The sequence below is a fragment of the Aulostomus chinensis genome, chromosome 2 (assembly GCF_037954235.1).
Source record: "Aulostomus chinensis isolate RoL2024-O1b breed Wild chromosome 2, RoL_Achi_v1.0, whole genome shotgun sequence".
Classification (NCBI taxonomy): Eukaryota; Metazoa; Chordata; class Actinopteri; order Syngnathiformes; family Aulostomidae; genus Aulostomus; species Aulostomus chinensis.
Window position 1 is genome coordinate 23498064 of NC_141321.1, and position 19625 is coordinate 23517688.

The window sequence follows — 19625 nt, forward strand, 5'->3', positions numbered from 1 at the left end:
TCAATTTAAACTCCTAAATTGTGCCACCACTGTGATTTCTTTTAGTTTTGTCACAATTTACTTTTTTTCCAATTCCCTGCACGCTTTACATTCCATCACTGTTGTGGCTAATTATTATGCTAATTAATCAGTCAGAAGGCATGGATAGATATGGATGCTTTGGACAGGATGTGGATTGTCTGAATATTACACAACGGAACAAGACGATCAATAACAGCTGGATTAACTGTTTAGGTTTGTGGGTGAGTAGAAAATCAACTAATTGTTAGTTCAATGGCTAATTATCTAATAAATGTAAAATGTACCTGATGCAGTGGTAGCAAAGACTTGCTGCCCATATCCTTTGTTTTTTAGATGCGTTGGGAGTTTGTAGTCCCCAAATACTCAAGACAGCCCATCACCAGCGAGGAATCAGCAGCGCCACATTCATTTGCATAGAGTCTTGGTGTGGAAAAACGCTGGAGTGATTCTGACTGTGCCATCAGGTGCACAGCTCAGGGGTGACATCCCAGTTCCTGCCACACAGCTCCTGGATAGTTGCACCATCTACACATTGATTGTTCTATTTAGCAAAGCTGGTGACACGCACAATCATCGCTCACCATATCCTCATTATCATACTTCATAATAATGTAGGCCCAGTTCACCATGACAAAACTTGAATATATAAATAACTCATGTTCACTTGTAAATCTTCCATTTTTAAACAATCAGGATACTGTGGTAGTCAAGATGTGAGGTAGTCTGATTGTGGTAAACACACGATTACTGCTGTGATATTGCCCTGGTCATTAAATGAATAACACCAGTAATTCGCTCGCTTGAGGTTACATACAGAGATTTGCTAATCATCTCTAAAAGTGCTTTAAGCCGCTGTAAAATGCCAGCAAGTGTTCTCATGAGAGTTTGGAGTATCAGGTGTCAGAGCCATCAGGTTTGTTTAGGCAGGGAAGTGGACACTGATTAGGCCGTGTCTTGACTTTTCTCTCGTTTGTTATCAACAGAGAGGAAATCAACCGTGACATTTGTTTGGCATTTCTGCTATTTGCAGATGATGTTGTCATGTTGGTTCAACAGGCTGTCATCTCTGTGTGATGTGAGCAACAGCACTTCCATGTCTAAGCTCATAAATGACATCTCCCATCAGGATGAGCCAATGCCCCACGGAAAGAAAATTTGGGAATATTGAGAGTTTTACTCATTCATGATCATTTTGATTCTGACTGCCACTTAGGCCCCCTGTTCGGACCTGGCATTTAGAGGCGACAGCTTTAGCAATGAGCTAAAATATATAAATAAAACATACTACAAAAATATCACAGATGCCATGTTTAAGCCTGACTCCTACTGTAGCCATGGTTTTATTGTGACACGGCATCAGCAACGTTTTTCGTGACAGCTTGACGTGTCGAAGCTTGAGGACACTTGGATTGCTTCTTGTTTGAAAATTGCACACCATTCACTTCAGTTTTGGGGGAAATTACTGCAACGCCTTTCTCTGTGAAACTGCAGCAGTGTTTTGTGTACTAAAAAAAAACTTCACGGACTTTCATCAGAATGAAGGTGAGTAGGAAACGACTCAATTTTTGTTTTTGGCTTCAGAGTAAAAACACCTGCATAACCATCAGAATGAATGTATATATACTATTATAATACTACTATATCACAGCCAAAAGATGAAGAAAATTATTTTACAAAATGACAAAGCATAGTAATGACATTGCTGTCGAGAAAGTAAGTATAAAAATGTTTTTGAGGCGCAACATTTGAGTGGAAGTCTACTTGATTGATTAAAATATATAACAGTTTCTTTCGAAGTTACATTTAAAGGTTTCTTATTCTAGAAAGGCATTTATTTTATATATTCTTTTCTACATGGGAAAACTGCCTGATAATAAAGCATGGTTCAGTAAAGCAGAAACAATACATTACAATAAAGTCATAAAATTAGATAATATATAATACGATCGTCATGAGTGGACCCAGAGTTTTATCCCATTATGTGTAGTGACCCTATTACCAGATTAATAGCATAATTGGCAATTTGGGCCGTTCATTTAGTCTGAAGTCTGGAAAAGATTAATTCAGAGATTCCATTCCTCTTTTTAAATCAGCATAACAAACTGCTGCTTATTAAGAATCCTTGACTATAATGCTGACGACACTTATGGCAATTTTTTGAGCATTCAGCACTGGGAACTGGGTTAAAAATCAATGTGAATAATGTAGTGGGCAATAGGGAACAAAATATGATGACTCGCTCCGAGTCATGCTCCTTGGATGTAATGGCCTCGAACACAGTAAAAACTCATTCAGTTGAATAAAATGACACTGTTGAGCTTTAAGCATTTTAGTTTGTCTTGTGCTATGATAGCGAGGGATAGAGGAGTGGGGATGGAGAGAAAGAAGACAGGTTAACATAGGGAATGTTTAGAGTCAGGAGAAAAGAGAAAGAAAGAGGAAAAAAGGAAAAATAGACAAAATCAACTAAAAATGAAAAGGGCATAAGGGTGGAGGTTAGGGAGTAAAATGGGTGAGGGGGGTTTATGACCAGAGATGATGCAGCTTTATGATACTGATAATAAGCACATTTTTATCTTCACTTATCTCTAAATCTGAGTTTCTCAGCTTTTAAAATTTGCTTGTTTTCTCACAGTTGTTTATTTTTCTATCTACGGAATATGTATACTATATAAAAGCTTAAATTTATCTATTTCAAGATAAGCTGTTCGTGCGTCAGTATTCAAGTCAAAAAAATCCTGCCAAATGTGTAAATTAAACCGATGAAGAACTTCGTTAGAACATCGCAAAGTTTAGTAGACAGCTGAATTAAAAACCTAAAGTATCATCCACCGATGATAAACTAAGATTATGGATTTCTGCTGATGTATCTGGATCATGGAAAACCCCAGCATACGTATGCACCCATCTCATCCAAAGTCCATGGAGGCAGCTGTCTGACCTGCTAATATTTTCCTAGCTGAATAACATTTTGTATATATTTATATATAATTCTATAGACAAGACCATGACAGGATGCCAGCTATAAAGGCCAGAAGGTCCTCTGAAGACTCTTTCCATCTCCCTGCTACTGTCACTTTTGTATTTTGCCTTTACATCTTCTGTCTACCGCGATTTTCTGCTCCAGCTTATGTCTCCTTGGCCAGTAATTTCCACTGAATTAAACTGCCATGATCACAACAGCCTATCAAGTCAGTTCACACACAAAAAATAAATAAATAAATAAGGTAACAATGGAGAACATCACTTTTAAAATTACATTTAAGGTCATGGAAGACACAGGCATGGTTTAGTTATGTCGTCCTGACTAAAGAATACCATCACGCTCCATTTGTGTGTTTCTGTATCGCCTATTTCCACAGGCCAAAAATCTTGCACTCGCTCACCAACATCTCCCTGTTGTTTGGAACAAGTGTATTTAGCATTTGATCCTTGGGCAAATGACCTATCTGTAGACACCGGTATTCATCAGTTCCGGCTCAAATTTTCAATTAATGTAGTAAAACCTTGGTGGTTAGTGGCCATTAGCGGTTTGCTAAAAGCAGTCGCTAACGGCAGACAGGGCTCTATTCCGCAATAACTTCTACCTGTAACTTTTGTGACTTTTCTCAGCCACAAACTCAGTCTCTCTGTGCTCAAGCGGTGGTTCGAACATCTTTCAGTGAGCCCTGACTTTGAAAAAAAGACTAGAGCAAGAGTAGCTACCATTAGAGTCAGAGGTAGCAAGCTAAATTGAACATTAAAAGGATTTAGGTAATTGTTCCAGCTTTGTTCAGCTGTGCTACATGAGTTGATGGTGCTCCTTAGTGACTTCTAGTGGCTGTGACTGTCATAATCAATGTTTAAGTTTGCAACATGTTATGATATGTGTGTATGAGAGAGAGAGAGAGAGAGAGAGAGAGAGAGAGAGAGAGAGAGAGAGAGAGAGCGAGCGAGCTAGCCTACCTGACACTGAACCTGTCAGCCAGCAGACAGGAACATGAAACAGGAAATTGCTTTTGGGACAACCAATCAGAAAAAGCTCTCAGTAAACAGGAATAACCCGTCACAGTGGCCCTGTCAGGTGTCAGTCATTCTCACAATGACCTGCCCTCATGCTTCAGTGGAAGAGTCAATCATATCTTAATCCCTCCTCTGGAGAAAAGTAATTGGGGATGCATTAGAGAGGGCAGAACAGAGGGCCATTGAAGGATATTTTATACAACTGCATTGTTTTTGCCATTTGTTCAAGCTCTAAGTTATACTACTAATTCGAGGTAAGCCATCAAATATTGAAGTTTATTTCAGTCCAGTTATTTGATATTACAATTTGCCGACAACTGCTTCACATTACACGTATTCTCATACAATTTGAAGTGTCTATTAGCCATATTAATTACATTTAACATTGAAGAACTGTATTTTTTTTCGACAATCGCCGAACACGTCACAAGACAAGTATGTTTGATTGATCTGTCCTTCTTTTTTTCTATGCTGCAGAATTAACTTTCAAGTTAGACATCTGTTGTGATGTGCAAGGCTTTTGTGGTTGGCTCATTATACAAATTGCCAAATTACCGTCTTCCACAGCGGAGGACTGTAGACCTAATGGTCAGGTTTTTATTTAATCAACCTAATAATATGAATGCGTAAGGGTGTTGTGGACATTCATTTCAAACTAAAACTGTCCAGTCAAAAGAATTCCATTGTTGCTCTCATTATTTTCCACAAGACAAATGTTGGGTGTTTTCTCCAATCCAGCCTGCAGAGGAGGGTTTGACAGCGGTCCTTGAAATTTATATTGTGACAGACAAGCTACTTGTGTGCATGTGTGTGCGCACGTTGGAGTGTATATGTAATCTGTCAGAGTTGAGGGAAACAATCAAAAGCTCACACTGTCAGTGGGCCATTTAAGACCTGATACAAACAAAAAACACTATAAACATGTATGGGTATGTGTGTGTATGTATACACATCCAGTATACAAGCATTATCATCATCATGAAAATATCATGGAGATAGGAATAAACCTGCAATTATTCTCCATTCTTTTTGTTTCCATCTAGCGCTGTGCTCGCTGCCTATGTCGCTCCCCTCATCTATCTGTCGACCGATCATTCGATTCCTCCGTGAGTTGTTCCCAGTCATGGCCAATTTTCTCACATGGAACACAGTGTCATCTATCTCAGCTGGAGTCGAGACAATTTGAAAAAATTCAAGGAAGGCCGTTTATGCAGTGATCTATGACTGCGGCATTAAGCACTATATTTAGCAGTTAAGATACAGAAAAATTTCATGACTATTATTTTCTATGCTTTCAATGTGTCAAAATTGTGTACTACATGATCCACTAACAAACACTAAGGTTTACAAATGTAAACAATGATATGTACACGATTTCCAGAACTTGCAAATACATTATGCAATCTACACTCCAAGCTAACAGAATATGAAATTTTTCTTTTACTCCATACATCTTAACATTTATTAATATCTTACATGACAGTCTTTGTAGATCCAATAAATTTTGCTTCCTGTCCACGTGTCTAAAAATATGTGTGACATTCGTTTGCATTGATCTATAAATTGTTCCGTGTGTGTGATCCAGGTAGAAACGGTTTACATTTACATTTGAGTTTTGAGACAAATCTACCAGTGCATGCAGTGGTGTAATACACACTTATGACACACTACATTGAATGTATTTTGTCTCCATGTTTGCAGTGTTTTTAAGAAAATGGATTTTCAATAAACAGAAGATAAATGAGGAGAAAATGCAGTAACAAACGCTAATGTAGTCCAGTGTGGAATGGCAGCATCTCTCCTTTTACTAAATCAAGTAATGATTTGTGAACAGACAAGCCCTCTATCAGCCAGCTGCTGCTTCACAAATATGTCAGACACAGTGAAACCCAGGAGCAATCCAAAATAAAAAAAATAAAAAATCACAAGTCTACTGACATTGATTTTTAAGAATAACTGACTTTTCAGGTATCTCTGTTGGAGGGAACCCAAACTACTTTTTTTTCCCTCCTCTAGTTTTGTCCGCTAGTTTCACCGACTTGAACTAGCAACAACCCTTCACGATTGACCAACAGGCTGCAACCACCCCTGCAAAATTACATCCACGCTTCTGAGAGACATAAATCCCAACAGCATCTATTATATTAAAAAAAAAAAAAAAGAAAGAACGGAATGTACAACAATTTTGAAATGCAACAACTGCAGAGAGGATAGAAAACAACAATGTATCACCTTCCCTGTTGGATTTAAATATATCAGGAAAATCAACAGAACTCCTGTGGAGCTACGACATCAGTAATCTTATCAGTGCTGCCCAACAACATCATTAGTCCTCTTTTAATATTAAATGCCCCCCTTCAAAGAATACAAGTTGGAGAAAATTGCAGTGAAAACATCTGCTGTTCTCTTTCAGGCAAACAAGTCAGCTTAGAGAAGAATAATGTGGCGTCATATGCCGCCACCTAATTTACAGGCCACGTTGTTTTCTGCTTCCATTTGTTTGTGGTCCTTTCATATCAAAACAAACCAAAACAAAAAAAGATGCTACTCTGTTATGTCGGTGATGATATTGGTGCACCTCCATGTGCACATTGTTAATACATACTCCGTGCAAGAAATGAATCTCACCATATGCTCGGCGCCTCCGTGCCACTGATTTCCAGGAAGTCATATTTGTCCTCTAATAGGAAGTCGTTGAAGACGAGAGCTATGGTGTCGCCGGGTTCAGCTAGGATTGACCATGTGCAGTCCAGGTTGTTGTCATACTCTGCTGGGTATCCAGGGCTGGTTATTGAACCTGCGGTGCCTCGTAATGTGCCGCCACAGGCTCCCTCAGCTAGAGAGAGATGAATGAGAGAAGAGAAGAATGAATAGGAAGAGCGGCTGAATATTTTTCACAGTTGGAAAAAAAAAAAAACAACTTTTTGGTGCTTTGGTGCTACAGTGACTCTCCAGGGTATGGTTGACAATGTCATAGCCACACATTTATAGACAAACAATTTTTTTGGCATGTGATTCCTTTTACTTTCTGCTAATGAGTAATTCTCCTGATATGAGCAGCATTACTGTAAAATGACATTTTGCTGCATAAACAATTGTATATCATGTATGACTGTATAGTGAAGTTAAGAGTTGGCTACCAGAAGCTTCTACAAAATAATGTGCCTGCCTGAAGGAGAATAAAGAGGAATGTGTGATGTCAAGGTGGTTGGACAACTGGGAGAGCAGATGGATGGCTTTGATGATTTTTTTTTCATGAAAACAAACTGTGAATTTTCCATACAAGTTTCATTAAAAAAAATCTGAAAATACTACAAAACAATGGAACAAACATCATCGTAAAGCAAATAGGAATCAAATGATTGCATTAAAGTTCCTGAAAGACAAGGGAAATTAAGAGTGGGCAGAGCTGAAAGGAGCTGCTCAACCACCTCCTGGCCCTGATGCTGAAAACCTGAACAGATTTGTTAGTGTTGGCAGACTAATGAACCAGTAGAGGGGCTTTGCTTGAGGATTTTGTGCTCCATCTGGTTCATACGAGGATTTGTTACAAAGTTGGAGCTACACCTTGCTATGATTTAAAAGTAATCAATACACAGGAGCTTCTCATTTCCCTCCAGCTAGCAAACTCATGTAAAGGTCCTTCAGTTCTCATGACCCCAGCAATTAGAGAGATGCTGTCGCTGAGTATTTATAGGAATACAACAGAGGGTAGCTATCTGATTACAAGAAAGACATTTTTACCTCTACAAAACGGTGATGGGAAGTCCCACTGTGCTCCACTGCCAGGTGATACAATGCACGTGAGGATACTGTGTCCCTCCAGTACAAAACCCGACTCACAGCTGTAACGGATCTTGTCTCCCATGTTGTACCGTGCACCATGAATGACTCCATTTGGGATGAGTCCAGGGGTGCCGCATGTATGGCTGGGCAGCACTGGAACACAGAAGGAAAAGACAGAATTTTGAAAATTATTTTATTACCTTCAAGCCAAGTTTTAACCATTACACACACACAATTAAATTAGACAAATATTATTAAAATAAACCATCCATCCATCCATTTTCTTCCACTTATCCTGTTAAGGGTTGTGGGGGCGCTTTTGGGCGAAAGGTGGGATTCACTGGACAAGTCGCCAGTCCATCGCAGGGCCAACACATATAGACAGACAACGTGCCTGAGGCGGTGTGTGTGTGTGTGTGTGTGTATATATATATATATATATATATATATATATATATATATATATATATATATATGTATATACATACATACATACACACACACACATATATAAATATATATATAGTTGCCAAACATTAGAAATGTAAGTTAATAAAAACCAAAAGACAAATCAGAGTGAGTGTATCATATATAGTGTGTGTATGCTTGCGTGTGTGTGTGTGTGTGCGTGCGTGTGTGTGTGTGGATAGCAGTTTTTCTTCAATGTGCATCAGTTGTTGCCAGGTCTTAGATGACACAGCCCAGCAGTGGGAACAGCTACAGGCAGCTCATGGTATAACTAGGCCAAAATCAATCCACGACTGTGGCCAACGTGCCTTAGCGCCACAGAAGGGGCAGAAACACAGTAGTTAGAGTACAACTTGGATGAACTCCAGTTTCTAATCCTGGTGTATGCTGTGTGTTATGTGTATTTGTACAACTGGAGCATGTTAACTTGTGTGTAACGTGATGTGTATCCAACTGGCCAGTGTGAGTGAGTGAGTGTGTGTGTCTGCCTGTCTATATGTAAGAGGTATTCAGGCAGTCAGTTTATGTTTGTGTACGCTGTTCCAATTAACTGCTAGCATGGTAATTAGACAAAGCTTCACCATGAGACCCTGAGAACTAGGACAGATAGAAAATGGGATTGGTGGAGCTGAAACGAAGACTGAAGAGGAGAACAAAGAAAGAGACAGACAGGAAGAAAGAGGAGAGAGAGTGAGAAAAGAGGAGAGACAGCACAGGGGAAAGAGATGCTCCGGCCAAACAGGAAAAGAAAGGTGAACTAATTGCAGTGGCCCCAAAACGTGTATAATTTAATCTAATTGACTTATTATCTGTATTAAGTCGTGCATCAGAAGCAAGTTACTCACACTCTGATGACCATGCCATCCTCCGTGAAAACATGTCGCCCGTTTTGTTTTAACAAGGTGAGACACAACCAAATTCAAAGCCATTTCTACATCATGGACTGAGGGATGGGCAGAGAGAGCAAGGGAAGCTACAAACAGAGGAGGGAATAAAAGGACTCATGTGCCTGAGCCAAGGTATTAGTCACACTTATATGACCATGCAGTCCTGTGTCCGCCAGGCTGACATGTTTTTGCCAGCCTGGTACACAAAGGTATTCCCTAATTTGGACCAGTGTCTCGGGAAGAAATTTTAAAGAATTAATGGAGGGATGAAGTATTCAAAACAGTGAATGTTATTTGTTTAGATGTAATGCCAGTAACAGCCAATCACATAATCAATGACAGCTGCCTTTTTGCCCAGACTCTAAGAGAGACTGTTCTTCTGACCCAGATTTGATCTCTTTTCAGACATGCAATGTTAAATTGTATGAAGTGTTTTCTCTTTGGTTAGCAAACTAGCAGATAGCCTGCAGTGCTAATGTCAGACAGATGGGAGAGAGAGTATGAATAAAGTGGTTAAATCTGTAGTTTCTCTTTGACAAGATGTGGCAGTTGACATCTCCCTCCTGAAGAGGAATGTTGTTGAGTCCAAAGTTATGACTCAAATTGAGGGATAACATATCCCATAATATATCCCTGTGGGGAGAGAATGGATATACTGTGGTCAGTACTGGTACTTTAATAGGTCAGTTGTTACCCAATAAACATCATGTGACAGAATATAATGAGGGTCATAAGAGCTTTTCAAACTACACGTATTATGTTGCAAACATTTATCATCATTGTTTTAGGTCATGCATCGAGAGAGTAATGTTTTTGTCTGCGTGCACAATGCTTTGATTTGTTGGCCTTGTTTTTAATAAGTGCTACACACGTTTGGCAAAGCTTAAATGAATGCTGCCTTCTTTATGCCGTAGCGTTTAATAACATTGATTATGAGTGAATGACTGCTTTGTTTATAATTGTAATTATTCTCAGTATTTTCATGTTGAGTTCACGTGGGGTTATTTGAAAAGGAGAGAGTGTCATAATGCGAGATCAACCAGAATAGAAAACACGTGCAAGGATCCGTTCATTAACAGTCCTGTGAACAGTGCTCACCACTCATTGTCTCATTAGTGCAGATTTTAGAGGGTATGCCATCGCGCAATACCACTGAAAACACACTGCGGAAGCAAAATTAGAAGCAACCTGTACAAATGTGTGTAGGGAGAGCCTAGAACTTTCAACAAGTAATGTCATGCTTGCAAATTAAGTTGGTATATCTGTCCCAAGGAGGTGGATTACAGACAGGTACTTCCTTTGATGCATATGTTAGAGAGAATCATTGACCTCCTTTTTCCACAAAAACATACCCGCACGAAGAAAAGAGCAGTAGCGCTGTGCTTAATTTTGACTTTCCACATTCACTGTGACTTAAGTTCACTTATTAATTCACTGAGAAGTTGTTTACTGTGTAATCCTTTTGTATTGGACCTTTACTGGTTCATGGTCAAACTATATTTTGTTTGCATTTGCATGTTTGTACATATGTAAACAATTGTGTGAAATTTCATCACATCATCTCATATTGACAGCAGATCCCAGAAATGTACTGCATCGCAGCAAAGGTGGAGGTACGGAATGAACTGGATGACTGCCTAAATGAATCATTGCAGGTTGGCATCATGATGAAACATGTGCTATAGAGGGGGAGTGCCTGGTTTGATGCTGATGCTGCTTTGCACAGTTTATTTTTCCTATTGTGCTATCAATCATCAATGGACTAAATGTTACAAGTATGTATGTGTGTGTGTGTGTGTGTGTGTGTGTGTGTGTGTGTGTGCGTGCTTATTTGTCAATGCACTTGTTGAGATTCTTCAGTCCTGTGTATGTCTTTTATACATTCCTGTGTATGTGTATGCGTGTGTGTGCTTGAGTGTGCGTGTCCTTAGTCCTGTGTATGTCTTTTATACATTCCTGTGTATGTGTATGCGTGTGTGCTTGAGTGTGCGTGTGCGTGTCCTTAGTCCTGTGTATGTCTTTTATACATTCCTGTGTGTGTGTGTGTGTGCGCTTGATTGTGCATGTGTGTGTATGTGTGTGTGTGTGTGTGCGTGTGTGTGTGTGTGTGTGTGTGTGTGCGTGTCTTTGTCGTCCGAGAGTGACAGATGAAGCCTCTCTTGTGTTTGTCCCTTTGGGCCCTTCACAGCCTTTGGGCTGCATACCTATAAGAACTCCAGGCCAGAGAAACTTTTTAATAGTGATATCCAAAAGTGTGTGAAACAAAGGAAAGAATAAGGTTATGAAAGCATGGTTAAGAAAAGACAGTTCGCTGTGAGAAGAGGGAATAGACAGTCAAGGGACAGACAAAAGAGCGAGGATTGAAAAGGCAGCATAAAGATGGACAGAACAAATTAAGGATGCAGGAAGTGAGAAATAAAAGCCAGAAGGAAAGAGGAAGTGAGGGAGACAGGAAGGGGGGACGAGAAAGGCTTTTGTTTTTGATAAATTATTAGTGTCTTGCAGAAATCACAGACAGCAATAGTATCCTATTCTCTGTTTAATCCTAATTTCTTCTTCCTCTCCCCTAAATACATTAATCACATTCAGATTACTCCATTTTTAGATTCTGTATAAATTATTATTATTATCATTATTATTATTATTATTATTACGCAGTAATAGCTTATGTATTAGTACAAATGATACCACAAAATTCATTGACCTAGGCTAGATAAGGTGAAGACGAACAATAAACTAGATCTAGACATGTTTGCCTTTCTTAGCGTATTTTGTTTAGACTGGAGAAAATGCTACTTTTCAGCCGGCTCCAACTAAAGTGATTCCTACAAGAGCTGCTGATGAAAAAAGAAAAAGAAAAGGTGTCCCCGCTGACTGAGGTCCTCTGCATTACCTGCAGTCGTCACGGTAAAAAAATATGTAGTGATGCATTTTTGCTAACCGTCCACTAGAAATAGCAAAGCTTTTTGAACCTGCTGTTACAGCAGCACTAAAGTCGCTGCCCCTGGTTAAAAGCCAACTTGCATAACCTGGTGCTAATGCAGCGACCTCATGAGAGACTCCACAAGACTACAGTTCACTTCCGCATTAGTAAATCTCCCGTATTGCCGGCTCAGAGTGATGATGATGGAAAAACTTTTCATGGTGTTCATTACTGGAGAGGTTGAAGACCAGAAGATGGATTACACCATTGGCTTTAAAAACTAATTAAACAAAAATCACTTGATTTTTTTTTTGTTTTTTTTTTGGACATCATACGAGCATAGCGCAATTCTACAAAAATGAAAATAGAACCTGAATGCACGGAGACTGACAAAATAATGATTGCAGAATATGTATTTAAAAATAATCAATTCCACAAAATATGGAGTTTCAACAATGATGAACATTTTTACGGGTGACTGAAGAGAGTGAATGAACCGGGAATGCGACCCGTAGTTTACTGACAGTAACAAAATAACTGGAGAAAACTATGTCTGCATCCAATGCATGTAATTCCCCGTGAGTCAAAGCTGGAACAGATGTTCTGTTAAACCTACCTCCTCATACCTGGCAAAAATCACCAGTTTCATATTTGCTTCCCAGGGGAGGGAGGGAGGGGGGTGGGGTTGAAAAGTTAAAACCAAGCGGAAGCAGAACAAATGTAAGAGCGTGAGCACATGTTGCCAAACAGGGACTTGGACAGATATATAAAAAACTGTTTGGGAAAATTCATCCTTCAGAGTGATTAAAACTTTGGAGGACCAACTTAAAAAAAAAAAAAAAACAATATAAATAAATAAAACAAGGATAGAAGCAGAACTTCTTTTTTTTTTTTTTTTTTTGCTTAGCTCCAAATACAGGTTGGATTAAAAAGAAAATCAACACCTTTAAAAAGAAATTGAAATGTATGTCACAATTCTGTCTTTTCCACTGAAAGCTTTGGCCAGTTCCACTTTAAACTACTGAAAAAAACTCTTAAAAAGCTACAGATTTTGCATTGTCCAAGCTTTAATACAGAAGGCCTCACTCTTAACACCTCAGCATAAATGCTGCAGACATCTTTACCTTGCATCTCCATTTTCAGTCCCCCCCCCCCCCCCACACACACACACACTCCCATGTACAGCTCTGCAGGGACCCCAGTTCATATTGAAAGCATCTCTCAATGGGTGCAATCCATAATCCATTAACACCTCCACTCACTCCCATGGTGTACATGTATTAAAAAACATCAATTGCCATCCTCCTTTGATCTTTGATTCTTGATGTAGAGGTGCTGCTGTTGGAAAAATGCCAAAGCCCCTGAGCTAAATGGACTCCCCAGCACTGCCAGTGCTCCCGTGGTGTAAATGTATTAACAGCTTCACTGACACATAGTACATAACAACTCTAACCGACCAAACACTAATGGGGCTCCTGGCCCACTGTGACCAGCACCCACAGATGAACCAGGGCCCCTCACTGCCTTTAGTACACCCCCTGTTCTAAGGTGTCGACAGCACACGTAACACTTGCAGCGACTCATTAATCACAGTGAGATATTCCCACTTCAGGGGGCACCTTTGCTCCAAACCGCAGAGCTGAGGGTAAGAGGCTAATGCCCCTTTAAAAAGAGTAACCAGGAATGCTGGCTGGCTCTTCGGTAGAGTTACCTTCAACATGTGGGTCTGTTATGCATTTTATTGATCCTAATACTATGAACCTAAAATAGGCCATAACTTGTAACCACAGCCCTTAAATGAGGAGGTTAATGGAGACTTCACATTTGCCAAGAAGCATTATAAAATAGAACTTCTTCCCTTGTATTATGTAGTTTAAAGAATCTAAATTCTACAAACCTGCAACAAGCTATAATAGATATGTTTGATGAGGATGGAATCAGCTTTCCACTATCAAAGAAATAAAGTCTGTTTGAAAAATATTCTATTACTCAATACAAACATCAGCTGTCATTCAAATGTTTACAGGTCTTGCAAGGGGTACAAAGTACATGTCAGTCGCAAGGAGTTACAAATAACCATCAAGCTTCCTGTCTGTAAGACTAAACTGAGGGCTAAAACAGTCCTGCAGTCTCGAAGACCAAAATTGTGTGTAAGAAAATTTAATGAGTGAGGTCACTGGGACAGTAAAACACCATTAAAATAGGAATGCATTATTTTTCCAACATACATTTTCTCAACACGACCAAGTCTTCAAAAACACATAGCGCCACCTGCTGTTGCCGAATCAGAATTATTTGGAACATTTACGAGAAAATGAGCACAAACATGGCACAAACTCATAAGAGGCTTCTCTGTCAATAATTTTTTTTTGTTTAAGATACACTTTTTTTTTAAAAACAAGACGTATTTGCAAAACAAAACACATTTGTTTGATAATGGTGGTTTGTTTTTGTCTTTGCAAGTGTTTGCCAGAGAACCACGGCGCACTTTTGGAACAGATTTTTTCGTGAACGTTTCACAAAAAACGGAGGTTTCGACAAACAATGTCCTGGTCGATGTGGTTCATCGTCAATGCAGCATACTACACTGTACGCCACCATCACGTTACAGATCAGCTTTCATTTACTGCATTTATTGCTCTGGGACAGCGAGCTGTTTATTATCTCAAACAGTGACTGCACTGTCCAAGATAATGAGTGCAACATATCTGAATTCTGCTTGACAGTACTGGATGCTGAATTTTCCTTTCAAGTGTGCCAGCCAGTTATGTTTCCAGCATTAATTCCCAATGATCACCAGTGAAGGAGGGCAATCAGAGTACAGACTACACTTTGTTTTACACAGACGAAAGTATAGAATAAACCACAGCGTAATGAAGCAGAGCTTGTAGAGTCATAAGTTACAGTGTAAACACCAAGGGACTCAAACTTCGGTGTGAATACATCATCCCAAACCACTGCATTAAAAACAGGCGGTCTATCCACATCCAGCTCTGCAGCTGGAAGCTGGGACCTAAAACACATTTAGCTGGGGAAAAAAAAAAAAAAAAAAACACCAAAAAGAAAATAAAAAACACCAACCCATTATAAGTTACATTTATTTTCTGCTCCTTCACTGTAAACGTATTAAAATGTATTAACACTGCTTTTCCTATGTTCCCTTGGTGAAAATATATTAGCAGGGCAAGTGACATTTCCAGCAGTGCTTCTCATCAATCACCTGCTAAACAGAGTAATCACTGTAGCAGCTACACTCTGTTAAACACCAGCTCTGTGCAGCCTTTCCAGCTCCACTATGGAACTGAGAAATATTGGTTGTTGATACTGAGCATCTCTAGGCTGTGATGGCCCAAACCATACGAAACAGCAGGCACAGGTTCACCAGCTGTATACCAACGGATTTACTGACTGAACTCAGGAGATTCTGGAATCAAATATCTGAACTCAAAATATCCAGCTTTGTTGGAACCCTGTCTTTTATCTTCGCAATGAATGCTTGCAATGAATGTTTTGATACAAGCTAAATTAAATTTCTTGAACGTATGCTGATTTATTTATGAAACGGGTGAGATTAGCATTTTTTAGCTAAAATACTAGGCTTAGTTAAAAGCGCCATGGTTGCATTATGTCAGCGGTGCCGGAATCAGTTGTGAAGTGGGGGGGCATCCAGCTTTGGAAGATAGGTTAGTGAACTTTTTCACATCAAGTTCCTTTCAATGTCTAGCTGGCCTAAAGGTGTTTATACGCCTAAAATATGGTTGAAAATGCATTCCCTCTTCTCATCAAGGTAGTTCCAGATCAAAGTGGGAGAAGATTTTTTTTGTTGTTGCTTTTTGATAGTTTGCTCACTGCTCATGAGCGAACACCGCCTTCTGTGGAGCACAGCACACATCTGAGGAACACTTAATGTGTGTTCTTAAAGGAAGAAGAGGATGCTCTCTCAAACATGCCCTCCATCAAGAAAGAAAACTGTTTCCACCGGCTCAGCTTAAGGAAACACGACACAAAGGCCTGCAATGTCTGTGGTGCAAGGTTGAAATCTCTCATGTACAGCTGCCCAGCCACCCCATGTGCTGATGCCATCAGCAGCCTGCTGAAATACAGCAGGCTCATGCACAGGGCAACATGGCTGTCGTAGCAGAACTCTTCAATTACACTCCATTCAAGCTGCTCCGCTGACCACTGAAGCTGTGCACACCTGCATGACAAATCTCTGTAAAACCATGACAATAACTCAAAGTACAGGCTACATGAGGCAGCACAGTGTTTGTGGAATGTTTTTGCATTACACGTTCAAATAAATAAATCAGTTAATGTGTATCCTGCAGTTAAAACATCAATATACATGCAGCGAAGCTTTTAAAGTCTTTGAGGATATATAAAAATAACAATATCAACATCGGGAGTATCCAGTGTAGTCCACTTTAAATCTCTAAAAAGGAAGCTCATCAGAGAACCTGGCCGGCACACACCTGCTGGCAAGACAGATGGAGCCGGTGTAGCAGGTAAAAAGCCCTGCTCCGCCCACATGATGCACCGTGTACATGACCGGTAAAACTGAGACCATGATCCAGCTCCACAAAATGTGCCAGCTACAGAGTTAACCTGAATGCTCAAGCAGTTCCTGTGTGGGAGATAAATGGGGATGTGAATATAAATTCAAGGACACTCTCGCCAACAATCTACCTGCTAACTGAAAAGTGAAGGGACAAAAAGTCTACTTGACTGCTACTGAGGCTGTCTGGCAGTAAGAGTAAGTTGTCATATTTATGCAATGCAGTAACACGTAACATCTCAAATATGTCAGGGTTTCATATTTATTACCTCCACCATGGGACCAGTCTACACATGAGACAATGCTGCTGCTCTCTTTTATACCAGAGTTTCCTCAAACATGTCACACACATGACAAAATACTAGAAAATATAGATTTATGTTATGAGGCAAAACTAAAGTTATCTATGTACGTCAGTTCATCAGTAATGTTTGCAATGTATGGGTGTGTGTGAATGTGTGTAAATGTAGAATGTAATAATAAAAAAAGATACAAATAACCAAAGCTCAAACAAAACCAGTCACTCAAACTGGAGATACAGAGTGAAGGCTCAGAGCTCCCTTTCAGCAGGAGCATTCACACCAACTCAGGTGATCCCCATCTCTCCTGATGAGATCCCAGACCACTCATAACAATCTCAGATCTCAGATCAGTGGTTATGAGGTCATTTTCATAAAAACAGTAAACAAGCTGAGACTCTTGGCCTGTACTCACCAGGTGGGATTGGGGTGAAAATAGAAGTGATCTTTACTTATTGCAATTTCTTCCATTTATGTACTATAAATATATTGTAGATTATTATTACTATCACTATTATGACTGCTAAGTCAAATGAAATGTTCAACCCATCCATGAGGCTCATTCACAAAAAGCTTGGTAAGATTAACCATGTTCGTCCACCAGAAGGCCCAGATAGGGTTAAGCTGAACACAAGGGAAACCAACATTGTTGGACTCTTAGGATTTTGAATTGTACAAATGTTGCAACATGGCATGACAGCAATCTTGCCTTACATCCTGGCAAATCCTTCCTATGTGGAGTATGCGTGTTCTCCCTGTTCTCCCTTGTTCTCTATGGTTTTCCTGAGGGTGCTCCGGTTTTCCCCACCATCAAAGACATGTATGTTGGGGAGTTAATACTCCCACGGGTGCCCAGCTCCAGAGAGGATTCGTAAAATACAGAGGATATTTTGCTTGTGAACGATCATAAAGACTTCCTCTTCTTCTTAACCCTCTGATAAAAAAAGCAACACCGTCATGTTTCCTAGTTGGTTTGACACGTGAGGGAATAACGTATGCTTTGTTTTGCATAAAGTCCAGAGGGTTTCATTAGGCTGTTGTGGTTAAGGTAGTTTTACAGTGAGTGCCACTTAAAGCATGAAATTATCAAAGGAGGAGGGGAAAAAATAGATCTGCCTTTTAATCTGAAGCTCAGGAAAAAGATTCAGATCAATAATAGTCCAAGGTTCTCAGCAGTGGGTTACCAGCAGGCTGCCAAGTGCTGGCTGAAGTTGGCTATAAGTACATCTGGGGTCTGTAATTACCAATTTAGAGTTGTTTCAATTAGGCTGTTGAAAACTGACTTACATTGAATTATTAAAAGCAGTTAAACAGTGCAGACGAGACAGCTTAGTAAAGTTAAGATGTCCTAGTGATTAATTTTAATTCAAGCAATGGCTAACTTTCATTTTCACTGAGAGTATAATATTTGACTGTTTAAGATAGGCACCATTGGAATAAATGGACCATGATAATTGATTCTATAATACCAGTCTGGCACAGAGATGCTGTGAATAGTCAGAGCCTCGTGGTTGTGACCACCTGCAGATCAGGGTGTGGGGGTCTGATGCAGTGCTTTTATTTACTCTGTCAGATGATGGTGACCGGAGGAACATCAAGACTCCATGGAGTCTTCTAAGGGCCAAAGAGATGCCGCCATGGATGATAGCAGTTAAATTTGTTTGATCCAACAAAAAAAGTTTGGTGAAATTGTATTTTTCCCAAAATTTGCTATGTATTGTGCAAAAATAATACCACAATGATACTTTTGGGAAATGTGCTCCAGGCCAGTGGTTGCTATGGAAACAGTGACCGAGCCTGAGGCTACAGAGTGCTGCAGGGGACAAACTGGGGAAACATCAGTCAACCTCTGTAAAACACAACATGAAATACATCCACAATTATTCCCTCTAAAAAAGAACATGTGCACTAACGTATTATTTGCATTTGTAAATTTTTAGATCTGGGACAGCTCTGCATTAATTTGTAATTAAGTGCAGCTATCTTCCCAAAATTTTAATGTTAGATTCCAAGACTTTTATGAGACACTGCAGATATGAAGTTTCTAGTCCAAAGCTAAAAAGAATAAAAAATAAAATAAAATTCAGAAGGCCTATAGTACACTAATGTCTTAGAAGCACTACAGCATCAGTAACTACTTTACGTTTTGGTTAGCCGATGAGGTCATTGTTTTGTTTTTTTCTTCTGAATAAAAGTAGAGATATATTTTAGCTTTTAAAAACTGAGTGCCTCTAGTACCAATGGAACATCACACAGCTTCAGGACTTAAGTTATTCTGATTTGTGTGAGGTATACAAACTGTATTTCTTAATTGTAAAAGTCCATATTTTATCATTTACCGGAAAATGCCTTCATGTGTGATCTCCTGATAAAACCACTCTGAACTGTCAAGTTAATAAAGGGAACCAGTCGTTTCATTGTGCACCACAATTGAAAAAAAGAAAAAAAAACCTGACTGAAATGAAATAGTGTAAGAGCACCACAAATATTGCCATGAACAAATAGTCAGCAAACAAAAATTCAATGTTATAAACTTTGCTTAAGGCTCAATGGGCTCTCTGTAGTAGCAGTATAAGATGGGAAATATACTTAAATATAACAAGCAGTGCTGAGGAAAAGGAGCGAGGAAGATAAAGTAGTATTAAATCAACCAGAAATCCTCAAGATCTCTAACACCTCATCTA

At 39.4% G+C, this 19625-nt stretch overlaps 1 protein-coding gene across 2 annotated transcripts in view; it reads right to left on the reverse strand.

Annotated features, from left to right (window-relative positions):
- The window catches only part of LOC147269485 (CUB and sushi domain-containing protein 1-like), a 406566-nt gene that overhangs the window by 197033 nt on the left and 189908 nt on the right, over nt 1-19625 (reverse strand). For both annotated transcript variants that reach the window (XM_086185701.1, XM_086185692.1), the window contains exons 4-5: nt 7768-7962; nt 6652-6859 (exon numbers count right to left, since the gene is read on the reverse strand). In XM_086185701.1, coding sequence (XP_086041827.1) covers nt 6652-6859; nt 7768-7962 — 403 coding nt within the window. The remainder of the gene's footprint in view (nt 1-6651; nt 6860-7767; nt 7963-19625) is intronic.